At 31.1% G+C, this 14,417-nt stretch overlaps 1 protein-coding gene across 1 annotated transcript in view; it reads right to left on the reverse strand.

The window, feature by feature from the left end:
• The window catches only part of LOC121121367 (obg-like ATPase 1), a 68,997-nt gene that overhangs the window by 23,856 nt on the left and 30,724 nt on the right, over positions 1-14,417 (reverse strand). The window contains 1 exon segment of the mRNA XM_040716259.2: positions 1,151-1,248. Coding sequence (XP_040572193.1) covers positions 1,151-1,248 — 98 coding nt within the window.

Raw genomic sequence — 14,417 nt, forward strand, 5'->3', positions numbered from 1 at the left:
TAGGAATCCTCATCCCACTTACGTTAAGATCACATTAATTAATTTATATTCAATAACCTTCTCTATTAACCCCTCTACACATATTTATTCCATAGCGCAATAGCCCCGGTAATTGGTTCCCTGGATAAATACGGAATTGTTAAAGACACAAAACGTGCATCAGACGTGAAACACACCAACATTTCATTCTGTTAGTATTCATGTAGTATGTAAATTGTTGGGATGAATAGAGTGGGGACCTGACACTTGAATTAGAATTTAATGACGATTTTATCCTCGTTACTTTTAAACACTAGGTTTCATTACGCAACAAAAAAGACCCATGAAACAAAAATAAACAATCTTTGTTCGTATTCCATGTCTTTATGTAAAAGGAAAAAAAGTATCAACAAAAAAGACAATGCGTTTGCGATCTCCTCTGCGCCGAGAAGGCTGTAGAATCTGTTGGCCTCTATGTGGTCCTCCTCCAGTCCTTATCTGAACCTCCTGGACTTTGTTGCGACTTGGAGAAGAATGTCCACAAAATCTCATACAAATTTGGATTCGCTTTGAGCTGTATCATGACAACGTGGTACGCGTCAGGGTCACAATCTTTATTGTCCAGAGCTCCCAATCTGTTTACTGGTGAGTGGAGGCTGTTATTGCTTGTGAAGGAGGACATATTGAATACAAAATAGAGCTAAATACTGTATTTAAACAAGTTACAAAGGATTTTTGAGAACTGCCTTTTCTTGACTCCATAAAAATCAATTTTTTCGTAATTTAGTCATGCAACTGCAAGTTTTGAGTCCTCACTCTGTAGCAGTCCTAAGATTTTGATGTTCTGTTCTAAACCTACGGGATACATTCGAATCGGACGCAAAGTACTTTTCAATTATGAACATTCTTTAAAGGATGTCATCATAAATATATCTCAGATTTAATAACATCCAATGTGGCAAATATTTACTGCAGGTGTTTGACTGAAAAAATTCAACTGACAAACTGAGTTACTTACAAATATGCTACGTTTTTCAAGGGCATATAACGGATTGTCAGTTCCATAGTAAGAACTGATACAACTCAAGTCAAAGCTGAGTTAAGAGTCTTAAAATGAGTCTCATAACAAAACCCGGATATTACTCTATTATTCGGCATTAGCTAAACTCACCACTTATTCTTTTTGCGAATATAGTCCTTTTCACTCAGGTTTACCAGATAAATCATGGGCTTTGCAGTGATGAAGAGATGCTTATTGAGGAATTCAATCTGTAAGAGAGTTGGAAATAAATAAATAAAGCAATCAAATAAAATGGTGATTTAGTGAACATGGATAATATGTTTTCATAAACACTTTAATACAAGTTGTAAGAGAGACTTTCATAAGTATACATACATACATATAATCATATTTTGTATATGTGTATGTATACTTATACAAGCATTAAAATATGATATCCTTCAAATGATAATTGTACATAATAGCTCCTCCAAAAAAAAAAAAATTTTTTTTTTTTTGTGAATCCATAAATCTTTTTCTTTCTTTTTTATGTGGAACCCTTTATTTCATAATAATAAGAAGAAAAGATCGACAAATCAAAAACCATGTAGTAATAATAAGTATAACCAAAAAATAATGTAGTATTTTTTATTATTATTATTATTCTTATATATAAAACTTCAAATTAAAATCTTTTCCAAACTCACCTACCTCCTGAGGGTAATTGTAGAAAGAAGAAACAAATTGAGGGCAAAATGATTTATTAGAGGTAAATAATTTGTGTTTCTCTCTATTCCTCTCTATCTTTATCTTAAATCGTCGTTTATAAAAAAAAAATCTCACTACTTATGTATATATTATTATACAGAGTGTACATACTTCTAGGTGTGTGTTCTAACTTCTTCCATATGGGCACAACCAAAAGGAGGCAGAGTCAAAAGTTTAAAAATGGATTCTTATTGTATGAAGGTAAAGAAGACCGAAGAGAGTTGCAATAAGCCCTTCTTCTCCTTCTTCATAAAACATCCAAAAAGTTACACAATTTACACCCATTTTACATTTTAAGGTGCCCCCAAGATAACTTCCTTCTTCCAAAAGGCAATCAAACAAGTTTTATAAATAAGAAAAGTCTTATTTTGTTTCGTAATGTAAATAGTGCAGATTTATTTTAAAAGTTTAAAAAATATGCGCGTTTACAACTGAAACACTCTGAAATTTTTAAAAATAGTTAAATAAGTATGTAATTTTTAAAGTGGTCGACGAATTAATTTATTTAACATGAAAGATGAGAGTCTTACGACACATGGCATTTCAATATGGCCGCCCATGTTCTCCACTACCAACTCCAGCCTGGACCGGAACTTGCTGCATCACTTGGCAATGAAGCTCTGGTCGAGGTTGGCTCAGGCATTCTTGAGGGCAGACTTCAGCTGGTACTTGGACTTGTATTGGACTCCCGACAGCATCCTCTTTAAACGCCCAAACACTGCGAAGTCAAGCGGTGAACAATCAGGCTGTTCGGCTGGTTTTTCTTAAGCTTGTTGAGAAGAATCTTCGACTTTGCAAGGAGTTCTCTTGTAGATCTTAAGGCCAAGATATTTTTTAACTAGCCGGTCCATGGTCCTGCTGACGTTGAACTCCCTAGAGAGGCCCCTGACAGTTACCTTGCCTCTCTTGTCCTCGACAGACTTTTCACGGCAGCAACCATTTTGTCCAAACTTCGAGGCCTTGACTTAGATCTTGTCGTCGCCTCAGGTGTCCCTTTGGCTACCACGCTGTAAACGGTGGTGCGGCTGCAGTTCAGAACATTGGCAATTTCAGTGGGAGTTCTTCCCGGCGCGGAAAGTTCCAAAATTGCGACTCGACGTCTCTCCATATTATCGACTGTTGTTTTACTGTTGCTATTTAGATTTTGCTGGAGCTTTGTTTATGACTAGTCAAGACCCTTGCCTCGAAGCATAAATCGGTTTCAACTCAATAAAATCACGAATATGTGCACGGCGTAAAATTTAAAGGAGTGCTCAGTTTTAGACGCGCACACCTGTATACTTGTCTATCCTTAGTTTGGTTTACAATATCAGAAATCAAGCATTCATCAAAATGCTCATTTATTACATCTGCAAGTTATAAGACCTTAGAACTACAGAGTTGTATTGAGTTATAGTTCCTAAATTTTATTTCTGATCAGCTTTATTGTCAATAATCCTACATATCAAATTTGAGTTAAATCCATTTCCTCCTGAAAATTTATCCACACCCATATATATAAACAATTATCCAAATTAATTTAATGCTTTACTCGATTTGTAATTTTAATAATCGGTCGACTTATAAAGGAAATCTGAATGCATTTGCATTTTTCTCCAAACAACCTTCGTAATAAAGTAAGACTTATACTGAAAACTGAATTTATGGCGCATTTTTAGTTGTAGGAGTATGTCTTATTCAGTTTTATTATAAAATAACAATTATACAGTACACGCTTTTTAAAACATGTTTTCTCTTTTGTCAAAATCTTTCCCAAAACTTTTGAAGGCTTTATAATATTCCTCAATATCTATATTTGTCAATTTTTAAAGTTTAAAAAGAATTTAGAGGAATTCATATTTAAAAAATAACTTTTTTATTTATTTTTCACTAATTCGAAAATGATAATGTTATATAAGGGAGTTTTCAGAAAGGTCTGAGCTATACAGCATCTAAATCATTATTGTTATCCTTTTTTTGAATAGGAAGGAAACATTATTGCGAGATAACATAACATATATTAATAACAGATGAGGTAAAGTTCATTCGACTTCCTTGTACTTAATAAAAAAATGAACGATTTTCACGAAGAAATTTTGTTTTTACAAGCGTGAATATGAATTGAAATTTGATTTTTTTAAATCAACGTGGAAGAATGAAATTATTTTGAAAATTGCAAAAAAATAAAGAAACGTTTCTTGTTTATAAGTAATTTCAGAAAATCAAAAATATGTCCTCACATTAATGTATGTATTTACACTTTACTTCTGTAAAGCAAAGTGAATACCCCCCTCTTGTACACATGGATGTACTTTACAAACCATTGGCTTTTTCCATATGTGAACCAATACGATAGGAAATTCCTAATAAATCATGAGCACAGTATGAACATTTTTCACACTCCATAAAATTAATGAAAGCCCCTCCTGAGTAAAGTTTTGATCTATTTCAATTATACTTAAACATAAATCTCCAACGGTTGTTCCCTATATATATATATATATATAGGTAGATGGATTTCCTAATGACTAAAATTGATTCGACTCCACTGCACATCAACTATTCATAGCTAGGTACATGCTTCAGGTTTTAATTAATAGCTTAAATTTGACTAACGATTAATTGATCTGTTCATACTACTGATTTTTATGTATTTAGGAGTAATTGAGTCTTGAAATTGAATTGTCTTAAAGTTACAGTAAAATACATTTCCATGAGTAATTTTCATCATCAAAGTTAAAAATTAAACTTTTTTTTTTTTGTAATATCGAATAGAATTTCAATCATTGGATTATTATCATACTTATCTAAAATATAGTAAATTTATCACTTTATCTCAATTTCTAGGAGTTATTAGAACTTGTACTCAACATTAATGCATATAAACATATATTATCCTATATAATAGAGTGTTGATCTTATCTAGTGCTACACATTTTATTTATTATTTTCAATTTTTCAAGAGTAAAATTAAAACGAGAGGTTTTGTGAGTACATTTATTTAACAGGAGCATCTGAAAATAATGCTTGGCACAAATTTTATTCAATATGTGATCCCTCACCTCTAACAACTGCTTCAATACAGGGTCTAAGCCCCTTACAGATCTTGACTATGAAGTCAGACTCGAGTTTGGTCATTTCCTTCTTGATGGACACCTCTAGTAAATGGAAACTCCTGTGAGGAGTATCACATACTCTCTCTTCCAGACGCGCTTAGATAGAGTAGTCCAAGAATTTTGCATCTGGAGAAGAGGGCAGCCACATCTTGAGGCCTCAAAAGTTGTTGTTCTTCCAAAAAATTACTTTTAGCCCTCAAAATCAGTTTTTATCTAATATCTCAAGGAAAGGTTGACAAAAATAATTGATTTTGAGCAACAATAATCTATATAATATAGGAGGACGAGATTCTTAAGTTTTTTTTTTAAAGTACAGTCAGTTGGACAAGCGTTGGACAGTGATGAACGTAATTATGTGGTCGAAATAAATATTGCCCACAAATGGTTTGGTAGAATATTTTATAAAATTAAACTGATTGAAATTTATATATATGGGTGTGGATAAATTTTCAGGAGGAAATGGATTTAACTCAAATTTGATATGTAGGATTATTGACAATAGAGCTGATCAGAAATAAAATTTAGGAACTATAACTCAATACAACTCTGTAGTTCTAAGGTCTTATAACTTGCAGATGTAATAAATGAGCATTTTGATGAATGCTTGATTTCTGATATATTGTAAACCAAACTAAGGAAAGACAAGTATAGTGCATGATGGAAAAGCCATGAAATACTTAAGCAAACCTTATGTTAAATTTCTTTTTTTATGAAAAAATAAAGTAAAACTGTCATCTTAGTTTTTGAAGCTTATAGTCTTTGATTTTTTTTTTTTTGAGATTTTAATAATCTAAAAATAATACACTTGTTAATCTTATGTAAGGGCATGGTTTTTTTTAGCAAACTAAAAGAATGTCAATGATGATTCCATGTTGGATGGAGTTACAGATACAGAATTTCATTTATGAACTGGTGAACTGTCAATAATACCATATACCAAATTTTAGTTAAACCCTTTCCCTCATAAAAATATCTTATGGAATGACCCATATAGTAAAAAGTAACAAAACTGAATCAGGCAAATTCTTCTAAAACTAAAATACTAACAGAGTACAACTTTCAGTTTGGTTATAGAACTAGGGGATATGCTGTCAATCGAATTTTAATGGCATTTTTGGTGAAAAATTACACAGTTCTTGAGATTTTCGGATTTGGATACACATTATGAAAAGAAATCTACTCCAACGAAACTCAGAATCACGTTGACAAGTTTACTATTTGGAGCTATATACAACTTAAGTAGGAGTGGAACGAAAGGGTTTTGAAATTACGAACACAAGCTATAATAAAGTACGTATTTACATTACGTGATCCAAACATGAGGTAAAGGGGACGTAGAAGGCAAAAATTGTAAGTAAAACATGGGCCTTTTTAACCAATTATTTCACACACGTACATATATGTACGCTAAAATTACGTTTTTTGACATTATTTTTTTATTTGCAGTATGGATCTTTCTGGAGAGAAATCGAACATTCTGAGCTATACAAGCTATAAACATACGCTGTATTATTGATTTTAATGTTTTAAAATTAAGTATTGATGTGAACCTTATACATGAATTATTTTTGCTATAGTTTTATTTTATCATTATTAATAGATAATAATGTCTTAATTTCGTACGTACATATATGTACGTTTGGGAAGGAGCCCTAGAAATATCTTATTGTTCCTACTTTTGCAAACATTATTAATTTTGAAGTTAATCTAAAGAAACCTTAACATCAATTAATTAACATCGATGTTGAAATTAATTATACCTAATAGTTATAGGGAAAAAATGAGATTCTTTCAATTTTCGAGGATGACCCTCGAGATACATCTACATGTGTTTATCTCATTCTCGAAAGATCCTTATGAGTAAATTGATGAAGATAGTGATAACGAAGAAACAATTGAAAAAGATTGTAATTGTTTTGGGAAAGGTTTGTTGAACTCTGATGCTGAGCTTCGTACTTATCATCAAGATGACTTTGATGAAAATGAAGACCCTAATTTCGATGAAACTCAATCCATGTATGTAGAAAAACAAGTTACTTTTACATATAAACATATATGTACATCAAATGTTTTTTTAATTTTATTTGTAGACAAGTAAAAAAGAAACCCATCTTTCAACTGATAGTGAAAAACTAAAACGAATTAAAAATGTTAGGAGAAAACAGTCCGCGTCCGAATATCGCTTCCTAAGTAAAATTCCACCTTATAAAAGTTCAAAATGGAATATGTCCACAATTATATTTGATGTCGATTCTACCTCAACTCCCTACGACTTCTTAAAATTATTCATACCAGATTCTTGTGTAGAAAAAATATCACTGTAGACGAAACGATATGCCTGTTGCTCAAACAATCCAACCTTTAGTGACAAGGTGAACAGTATGACAATTCGAGCGACTCATGCCATCATGTACTTAAGTGGCTATTTCAATGCAGAGCAAATAAAGATGTATTGGCAAAGACGGGAAGACTCAAGTAACACCTTAATAAAAAAAGCAATGTCCCGAAATAGATTTGATGAACTTCTGTGGTACACACATTTTGCCAACAACAACCATCCGAATCTGAACGATCCCTTTTGGAAAATTGCAGTACTCTTTGAAACTATAAACGAGACTGCAAAAAATATGTGTAAAAGTATGAATATATTTGTATGCATGAATCTATGGTCAAGTGCTTTGGCCCTTATGGTATGAAAATATAAGCCAAATCAAAACCAACACGATTTGGGTTTTAGCTACATCTTCGGGTGAGCTTATTCATTATATTCCTTATAGAGGAGACAAAACGTAATTAAATGGTTATGGATTGGGACAAGGGCCGGATGTTGTTTATGAACTAATTGAAAAATCACAAATATCTGAAGGTAGTAAGGTGGTCATAGATAACCTTTTTACTAGTTTTGACCTCATGCACAATTTGAAGGACAAAAAAAAGTTGAAGTTCCAGGATACGTTGAGATGCAATCGACTTCATTCAATTTCCATCCCATTAAAAAAGGAATCAATAAAAATTAAAAGAGGGGAAATGGAGTGCAATTATATGGATGATGATAAAGTAATTATTGTTTGGATGGACGGAGGACCTGTTTATATTGCAAGCAATTTTATCGGAAAAGATCCTATTGGAAAGTTGCAGTCGATATTCCAGAGATGCGAAGAAAAAGCTTGAAGTAAATCAGTCTCATCTTTGCAAAGTTTACAACAATACTTTGGGAAGAGTTGACTTATTGGAGAATATGATTGCAAACTATGAAATCAGTTTACGAAGGAAAAAATCGTATTGGTGCCTTTATAATTGGTCTTTAAATCTAAATGTGCAAATGCTTCAAGCATTAAATAGAGAGACAAAATATTTCGTTACTTGATTTTACACGAGCTTGTAAGGAATCTTCGGAAACCAATCATGGTGAAAATATAAACACCACTATATTGCCAAACTTAAAGCATAGAGCAAAAATTTCTTCTGTACATTACGAAAATGTAGGACATCTAATTGACAAAACAAATAAAGCATCAAATGAGCATCTTGTTCGTCAAGATGCTCAAATATAGATGCAAAAAGTGGGCTTGTGCGCTAATGGTTTTGAAAAATATCAAGTACAAAACTTGTAAATAATATGTATCAATGTATATCAGAAATTATTTTTAATTATATGTATTTATAAAAATAAAGTTAACTTAGAATAAAAGAATAGGAAAATTAGTCATACCCCTATTTATTATCATTGCATCCTATTAATTTAACAATATGAATATTTTTGTGGGAGATCTTACCAAGCGTACATATATGTACGTGCTTACCAAGGGCACAATTGTTAAATTTGATGAAAAGCAAAATTAGAATTTTAATATATGTACTCTAAAAAAGCTACTCAACAAAATTTCATCAAAAAATTCAAACGATTTCTACACTCGGAAAGTAATGGGTTAATGATGTGTTTCTTATTCAAATTATACATGTTAAAGAGTCAAGCCTCTATTTAGTGGTCAGACAAGAGAAATAGACCCCTTAAAACAACTTTTTAACAATTCTAAAATTGAAAACTGGACATGGCTGCTTAGTACAGGTAACCAAGTTTGATTGTATCTAATTTTGAGAATATTTCTCTAAAATGTTGTAACTTTTAACCAAAAAATTGATGAGTAAGAACGAATGAATTAGAACTCGACTACATCGCCTACCGATACTTCTACCTTCTAAATGATGCATGTACGTAGTTTACTTTAATTAGTCTGTAAACAAAGCTACAAAGAGTGGCGCCGTCTTTCGGAGATCCTTAAAATTAGGCCCCCTTTCGTCCAGCCTCTTGGTCAAATATCTCAATAAGGATGCGGAATCAAAATAAACTTAGTTTCTACGCAACATTAATGAAGGTGTCATGTAACCTCTCGCAAAATTTGAGCTTTCTGCGACAATTAAAAACAAAGATAGAGTGCGCCAAAGCCATGCACCAGCTATTCAAAAATTTTAGTTTAAAAAAAAGTGTTTTTTTAATCCACAAATTTTGCAGAAAAGCAATTAATATGATTAAATTTACCATAAATGTTTCTTAAATTGTAAGGGTTTTCATTTTTGAATTTAAAAAAAGAAAATAGTCATCAGATCGTATGTATGTAGGTACAAGAGTGTTGGGTTTTGTTCTGAAAATTCCAGACAGGTCTGAGAGCATTATGATATTTAATGGGCCGAACTAATTCGATCCTTCAAACAACGTCGGTCTGTACTAGTCTCAAATAAACATTCGGTCTAAACCAATTCCATATTTGTATTTTAAAATGTTGAACATTGACACGAGATGTTGCCTCATTTATATGTTAATTATAGTATTGTGCGTTGTCATATTTTAACAACGCATAATCAGAGAATGGGTTCATAGATTCAGACCGAAAAAAACAATAAATTTCGTTCTATCGGCTAAGAATCCAAATATATATATATTGGGCCGTATCTCAACACTACTTTAGTATGTATTTTATAGGCCATTGTTCATATACATACATGTTATAAATGTGTGTATGAGATAAGAACATGTTCAAAATCATTACATTCCTTTTAACCATTAGGGCAATAAATTTTAAAAAATGAAAAAAAATAAGCGCGAACAATAATTATTTTGCATGTTCTTGGAATTAAATAATCATAAAGATAAAGGCTCTTTCTCTCTCTAAGACTTCTCCTTCATCATGCCCATGGGCATTAATTATTTACGAACATAAAAATTATATTAAAAGAAAAAAAAAATGACTCATAAAATACAACTGGTCCAATTATTAGTCCAAGGTACAAAAAAAACAACAGCTATAATAATAATTTTTATTCCCAATTAATTTACGACACAAGAAGTAATAATAATTTGCATGAAGAGGGAGATTAATGGGTAATTTATGATGTCTGGGCATTATCTAAGACATATAGTATAAAATATAGTATATTAAAAAATCCCTCCAATTTTCCTCTCGTTTTTGATCTAAATTGTATATATACTGAACAAGTTGTAACTCGTACAAGTTCCAGGAGTGAAATGCGAAGAATAATTTAAATGAAGGATTTAGAATAGATATTCGTGATGAGAGAACAAACCAAAAATTGAATGTTCCTCCTTAGATGGTCTATATTTTATTAATGAACTCCTTTGAACTTTTTTTAACCAACATAATTTATTGATCTGGCACATTATAAAGTTCAAATGCCTAGAGCTATATTACTGTTAAATGAATAAAGGATCCACGGCAACATAATTTCTTTTTTCCAAGAGGTAATCAAACAAGGTTCATATATAAAATTTAAAAAAATACTTTTGTTTTATAAGAATTATACACATTTAAAGTTTTGCTTTACACAGCTTGAAAAGTCCCATCAGATAGGTGACGACGTCCCCATTGTCCATGCATTTAACATACTAAAATTCAATATTTTAATACACTTAAATTTTTTCATTTTTTGTGTTTCTCTTTAAATAATTTCTCTTCAGAAGTTTTTAGGGGACAGTTATTTTATACAAAAAGATGCAGAATTTAATTGGTAACATATCTTATTTTATAGTTGTGAATGATTATTTGATTAGGTAATTCATTGCTGGCAAACACGAAAAGATCTAAAAAATATTGGGGTTTCCGGAATAAATCAAATTCTAATATGTAGATTTGAACAAACCGAACGAATTTAAATTTATTGAAAGATACTTATTCTGATAATATTATTATTAGCTCTCTTGCTTAATTATCTGCGGAGTTATTCAAAGAATTTTGCAAATTTCAAATTAACAAAATGAATTCAAAAATTGTTTTTTGTATATTATAAATTGAAGCAATGAATTAATTTTCATGAATGACATTAATAAAAACTCAAAAGCTCAATTTGTTTAATTTTATCAAATATTCTACCAAACCATTTTTGGCTATTTTTATTTTGGACGGTCAACGCACGTTTCTCAATACTTCAAATGTATAATAGCCACTGGCTGTATTTCCAAGAAAACTTTAAAACCTTGTCTCCAGAATGAAACCATGGCCACACACACAGCTACTTCTTCTACACCCTGTATAACTGCATAATTTCAATAGATAAAAATGAAATGACAGCATCTATTAGTAGTTGGTAATTAAAAATACCGATGAAGCACATACATAGTTATTAGTGTTGGGGTTCGGTCTGGAAATTCTAGACCGGTATGAGAACCGTTATATTTTTTTGGACCAAATTGGTTTTGTCCAATAAAAAAGCTAGGTATGGACCGGTCTCATATAAAAATTCGGTCTAGATCGGCCCAGAGGAAAAATTCGGTTTAGACGAATTTTATAGATGAATTACATGCCCTTATTTGTTTTATCAGGTACAATCACGATATTCGAAGTTGAAACAGAGATAGTTCGGGTTAATTTTGATCCCGCTGACGTTTTATGTATACAGTATTTGTTCTAGCACTCATCGTGTACTTTGGAGATTTTTTGTAAAAAAATGAATGAAAGTTGAATTAAAAAAATTGTCGCTCATAGTATATGATACCAAAAACATCAGTCCACAAATTGAGACCGAAAAAAATCGGTCCACTGTCTGTTCCAAAAAATCGGTCTGTGGACAGATCGTCATAATTGGTAATAAATAGTAAAATAGACTTAGAAATTATAACTTGTAGAATCTACTTATAATATGATATATAATTTGTTCAGAAATCCCAACGTGACCGCAGTATATAAGAGTTCTTGTCCAAAAGAAACCGTCATTTTCTTATTCTGAATTCAATTCTCAAATGTTAATATTATATTATGTTAGTACACATGTTCAAAATGTTTACGTTGTTATTTTGTTTTGGACAGATAAAAAGGTTATGTGTCTTTCGGTGTGCTCCGCAATTTTCTACAACTTTGGGGAAAATTCTTTAAAAAACTTTTGAAAGACTGTTTAATCTTCCAAAAATTAAGCATTTTGTAATGAATAACTATTTTAGACGAATAAATAATCTTTCAATAGTGTTTTAAGCATTTTCCCTAAATTGATCTCCACCAAAAGACGTTAATCCTTTTTATTTGTCAAAAATAAACTAACAATCCAAAATGGCTGAGATTATCAACACACGCTCTGGACATCTGTACAAATATACAAAATAATTTAAGAATTCAATTCGGAATGAGAAAATAATAACTTCTTTTTTATCATGTTCGTATACTATAAAGGTACACAGCAAATAAGTAATATTAATAAATGAATATGAAATATTCATTTATTAATAGCGGATTTGTTATAATGAAATAAAATGGAGCGTATCAACACCCAACATATGTTTGTATGCAATAAAAATTGATGTATCAGTAAAAAAAAATGACGCCCTCCTTAATCCTATCCTCCATCTTAAGGACACATCTGAATCGGACACAAAAGACGTCCTAGAGGATAAATACCGTCATTATCAGTATAACATGGTTATCTGAGACTTCATATGTGTCCCCAATTTTATAAGAAGGATAAATACTTCAATCAGGGACAGTTTTTATTGCAAAAGGGTTTAAAGTAAAGATTTTTTTTTCTTAGAAAATAAAATATAAATTCATTTTCTTCTTTAAGATTGCCCTTTTTTATTGTTCAATTGGAAATAATTAGAAGAATGCCCATATTTCATTAGTGGACTTTTTTATTTAGAAAAAAATATTTATTTCCATTTGATGTTCTTTTTTTTAAATTTATTCTTTATCTATATAATCCTGTGTACAACTTGTATAATCAGATTGTATAATTGGCAATTTCATCGCCTTAAAATGCATTATTTAATTACAATATGTTTCATTCCAATACCCAACTATATATATAAGCTAACTTTCCATTTGGATCTATTAAAACTATATGGTTATTATGCATTCATGGGTAATGTAACTGTGGGCATAAGAGCTTTATAATATGCCACAAAATATTTATATTTCAGTAATTACCTCCCCCACGAAGTTAAACTGAGGTTGTATTTTTGCCTCTTAGTTTGTCGATCACCAGGATTACGGCAAAAGTTACTGATCCATTTTTATCTAATTTGGTACGAAAATTATAAATGGTCACAGTAATAGACCATTACAATTGGAGGGGTCAAAGTAGTACAAAACGTTACAAATACATAATGGACCATAACTTTGGTAATGAGTTCCAATTGTTGCCCTTAAGAAGGTTTAATAAAGATGCTTCAAATAGCAAAAGATCCAATTTAGGACAAAGTAACATAGGAAGAGGTTTCTGAGATTAGCTATGGATTTTCGACAATTATCTACAAAAAATCTTATATTTGAAATTTTTATCAAAAAAAAAAAAAAATTCTGTGAGTAGCTGAGGATTTTTGAATATTTTTTCCCCTGAAAGTTTAATATTTGAAATTTAACTTTTGAAATATTTTCCCCAAAAGTTTAATTTTTTGTGAACTACTGTGGATTTTTGATTATCTTTTCCAAAAATTCTAATTTTTATAGAAAATAGCAATGTATTTTTGAATTTTTTTTTTTCAAAAAAAATTAAGTTTTTTGTGAACAGCTGCGAACTTTTGATTTTTTTTTCTCTCTAAAAATATTAATTTTTTGGGAATAACTATGGATTTTTTCCCCAACAAATTTAATTTTTCAATTTTTAAAGAAAAGTTTTAAAAAAATCCAAAAACCAAACCTCCTACCAAAAAAGAAGAAGAATCCGTTAATAAGTCCAAGACCAAGCTAGGAAAGAAACATTTTTTTTGCCAAAATTCATTTTTATTGATAGTTTAGAACGATACAATCATTCCAATGTTTCTGTAGCTTTTCGATATGACGGGTACTGAACGATTAATCAAGACCTTCAAAATATGCTTCAGTTTCGACAATCACCTCCTCATTTGAGCCAAATCTCTTTTCACGAAGCATCTTTTTTTAGTTCTGCGAAGAGCCGGTAGTCGCTGGGGCCAGATCTGGAGAATATGGTGGGTGCAGTAGCAATTCAAAATCCAATTCAACCAATTTTGGGGCTGTTTTTATTAACTTGTAGCATGGTGCATTATCTTGGTAAAAGAGCACCTTTTTTTTCTTCAAATGAGGTCTTTTCTGTGTAATTTTGGCCTTCAAACGATC

The sequence above is a fragment of the Lepeophtheirus salmonis genome, chromosome 7, assembly GCF_016086655.4.
Source record: "Lepeophtheirus salmonis chromosome 7, UVic_Lsal_1.4, whole genome shotgun sequence".
Classification (NCBI taxonomy): domain Eukaryota; kingdom Metazoa; phylum Arthropoda; class Copepoda; order Siphonostomatoida; family Caligidae; genus Lepeophtheirus; species Lepeophtheirus salmonis.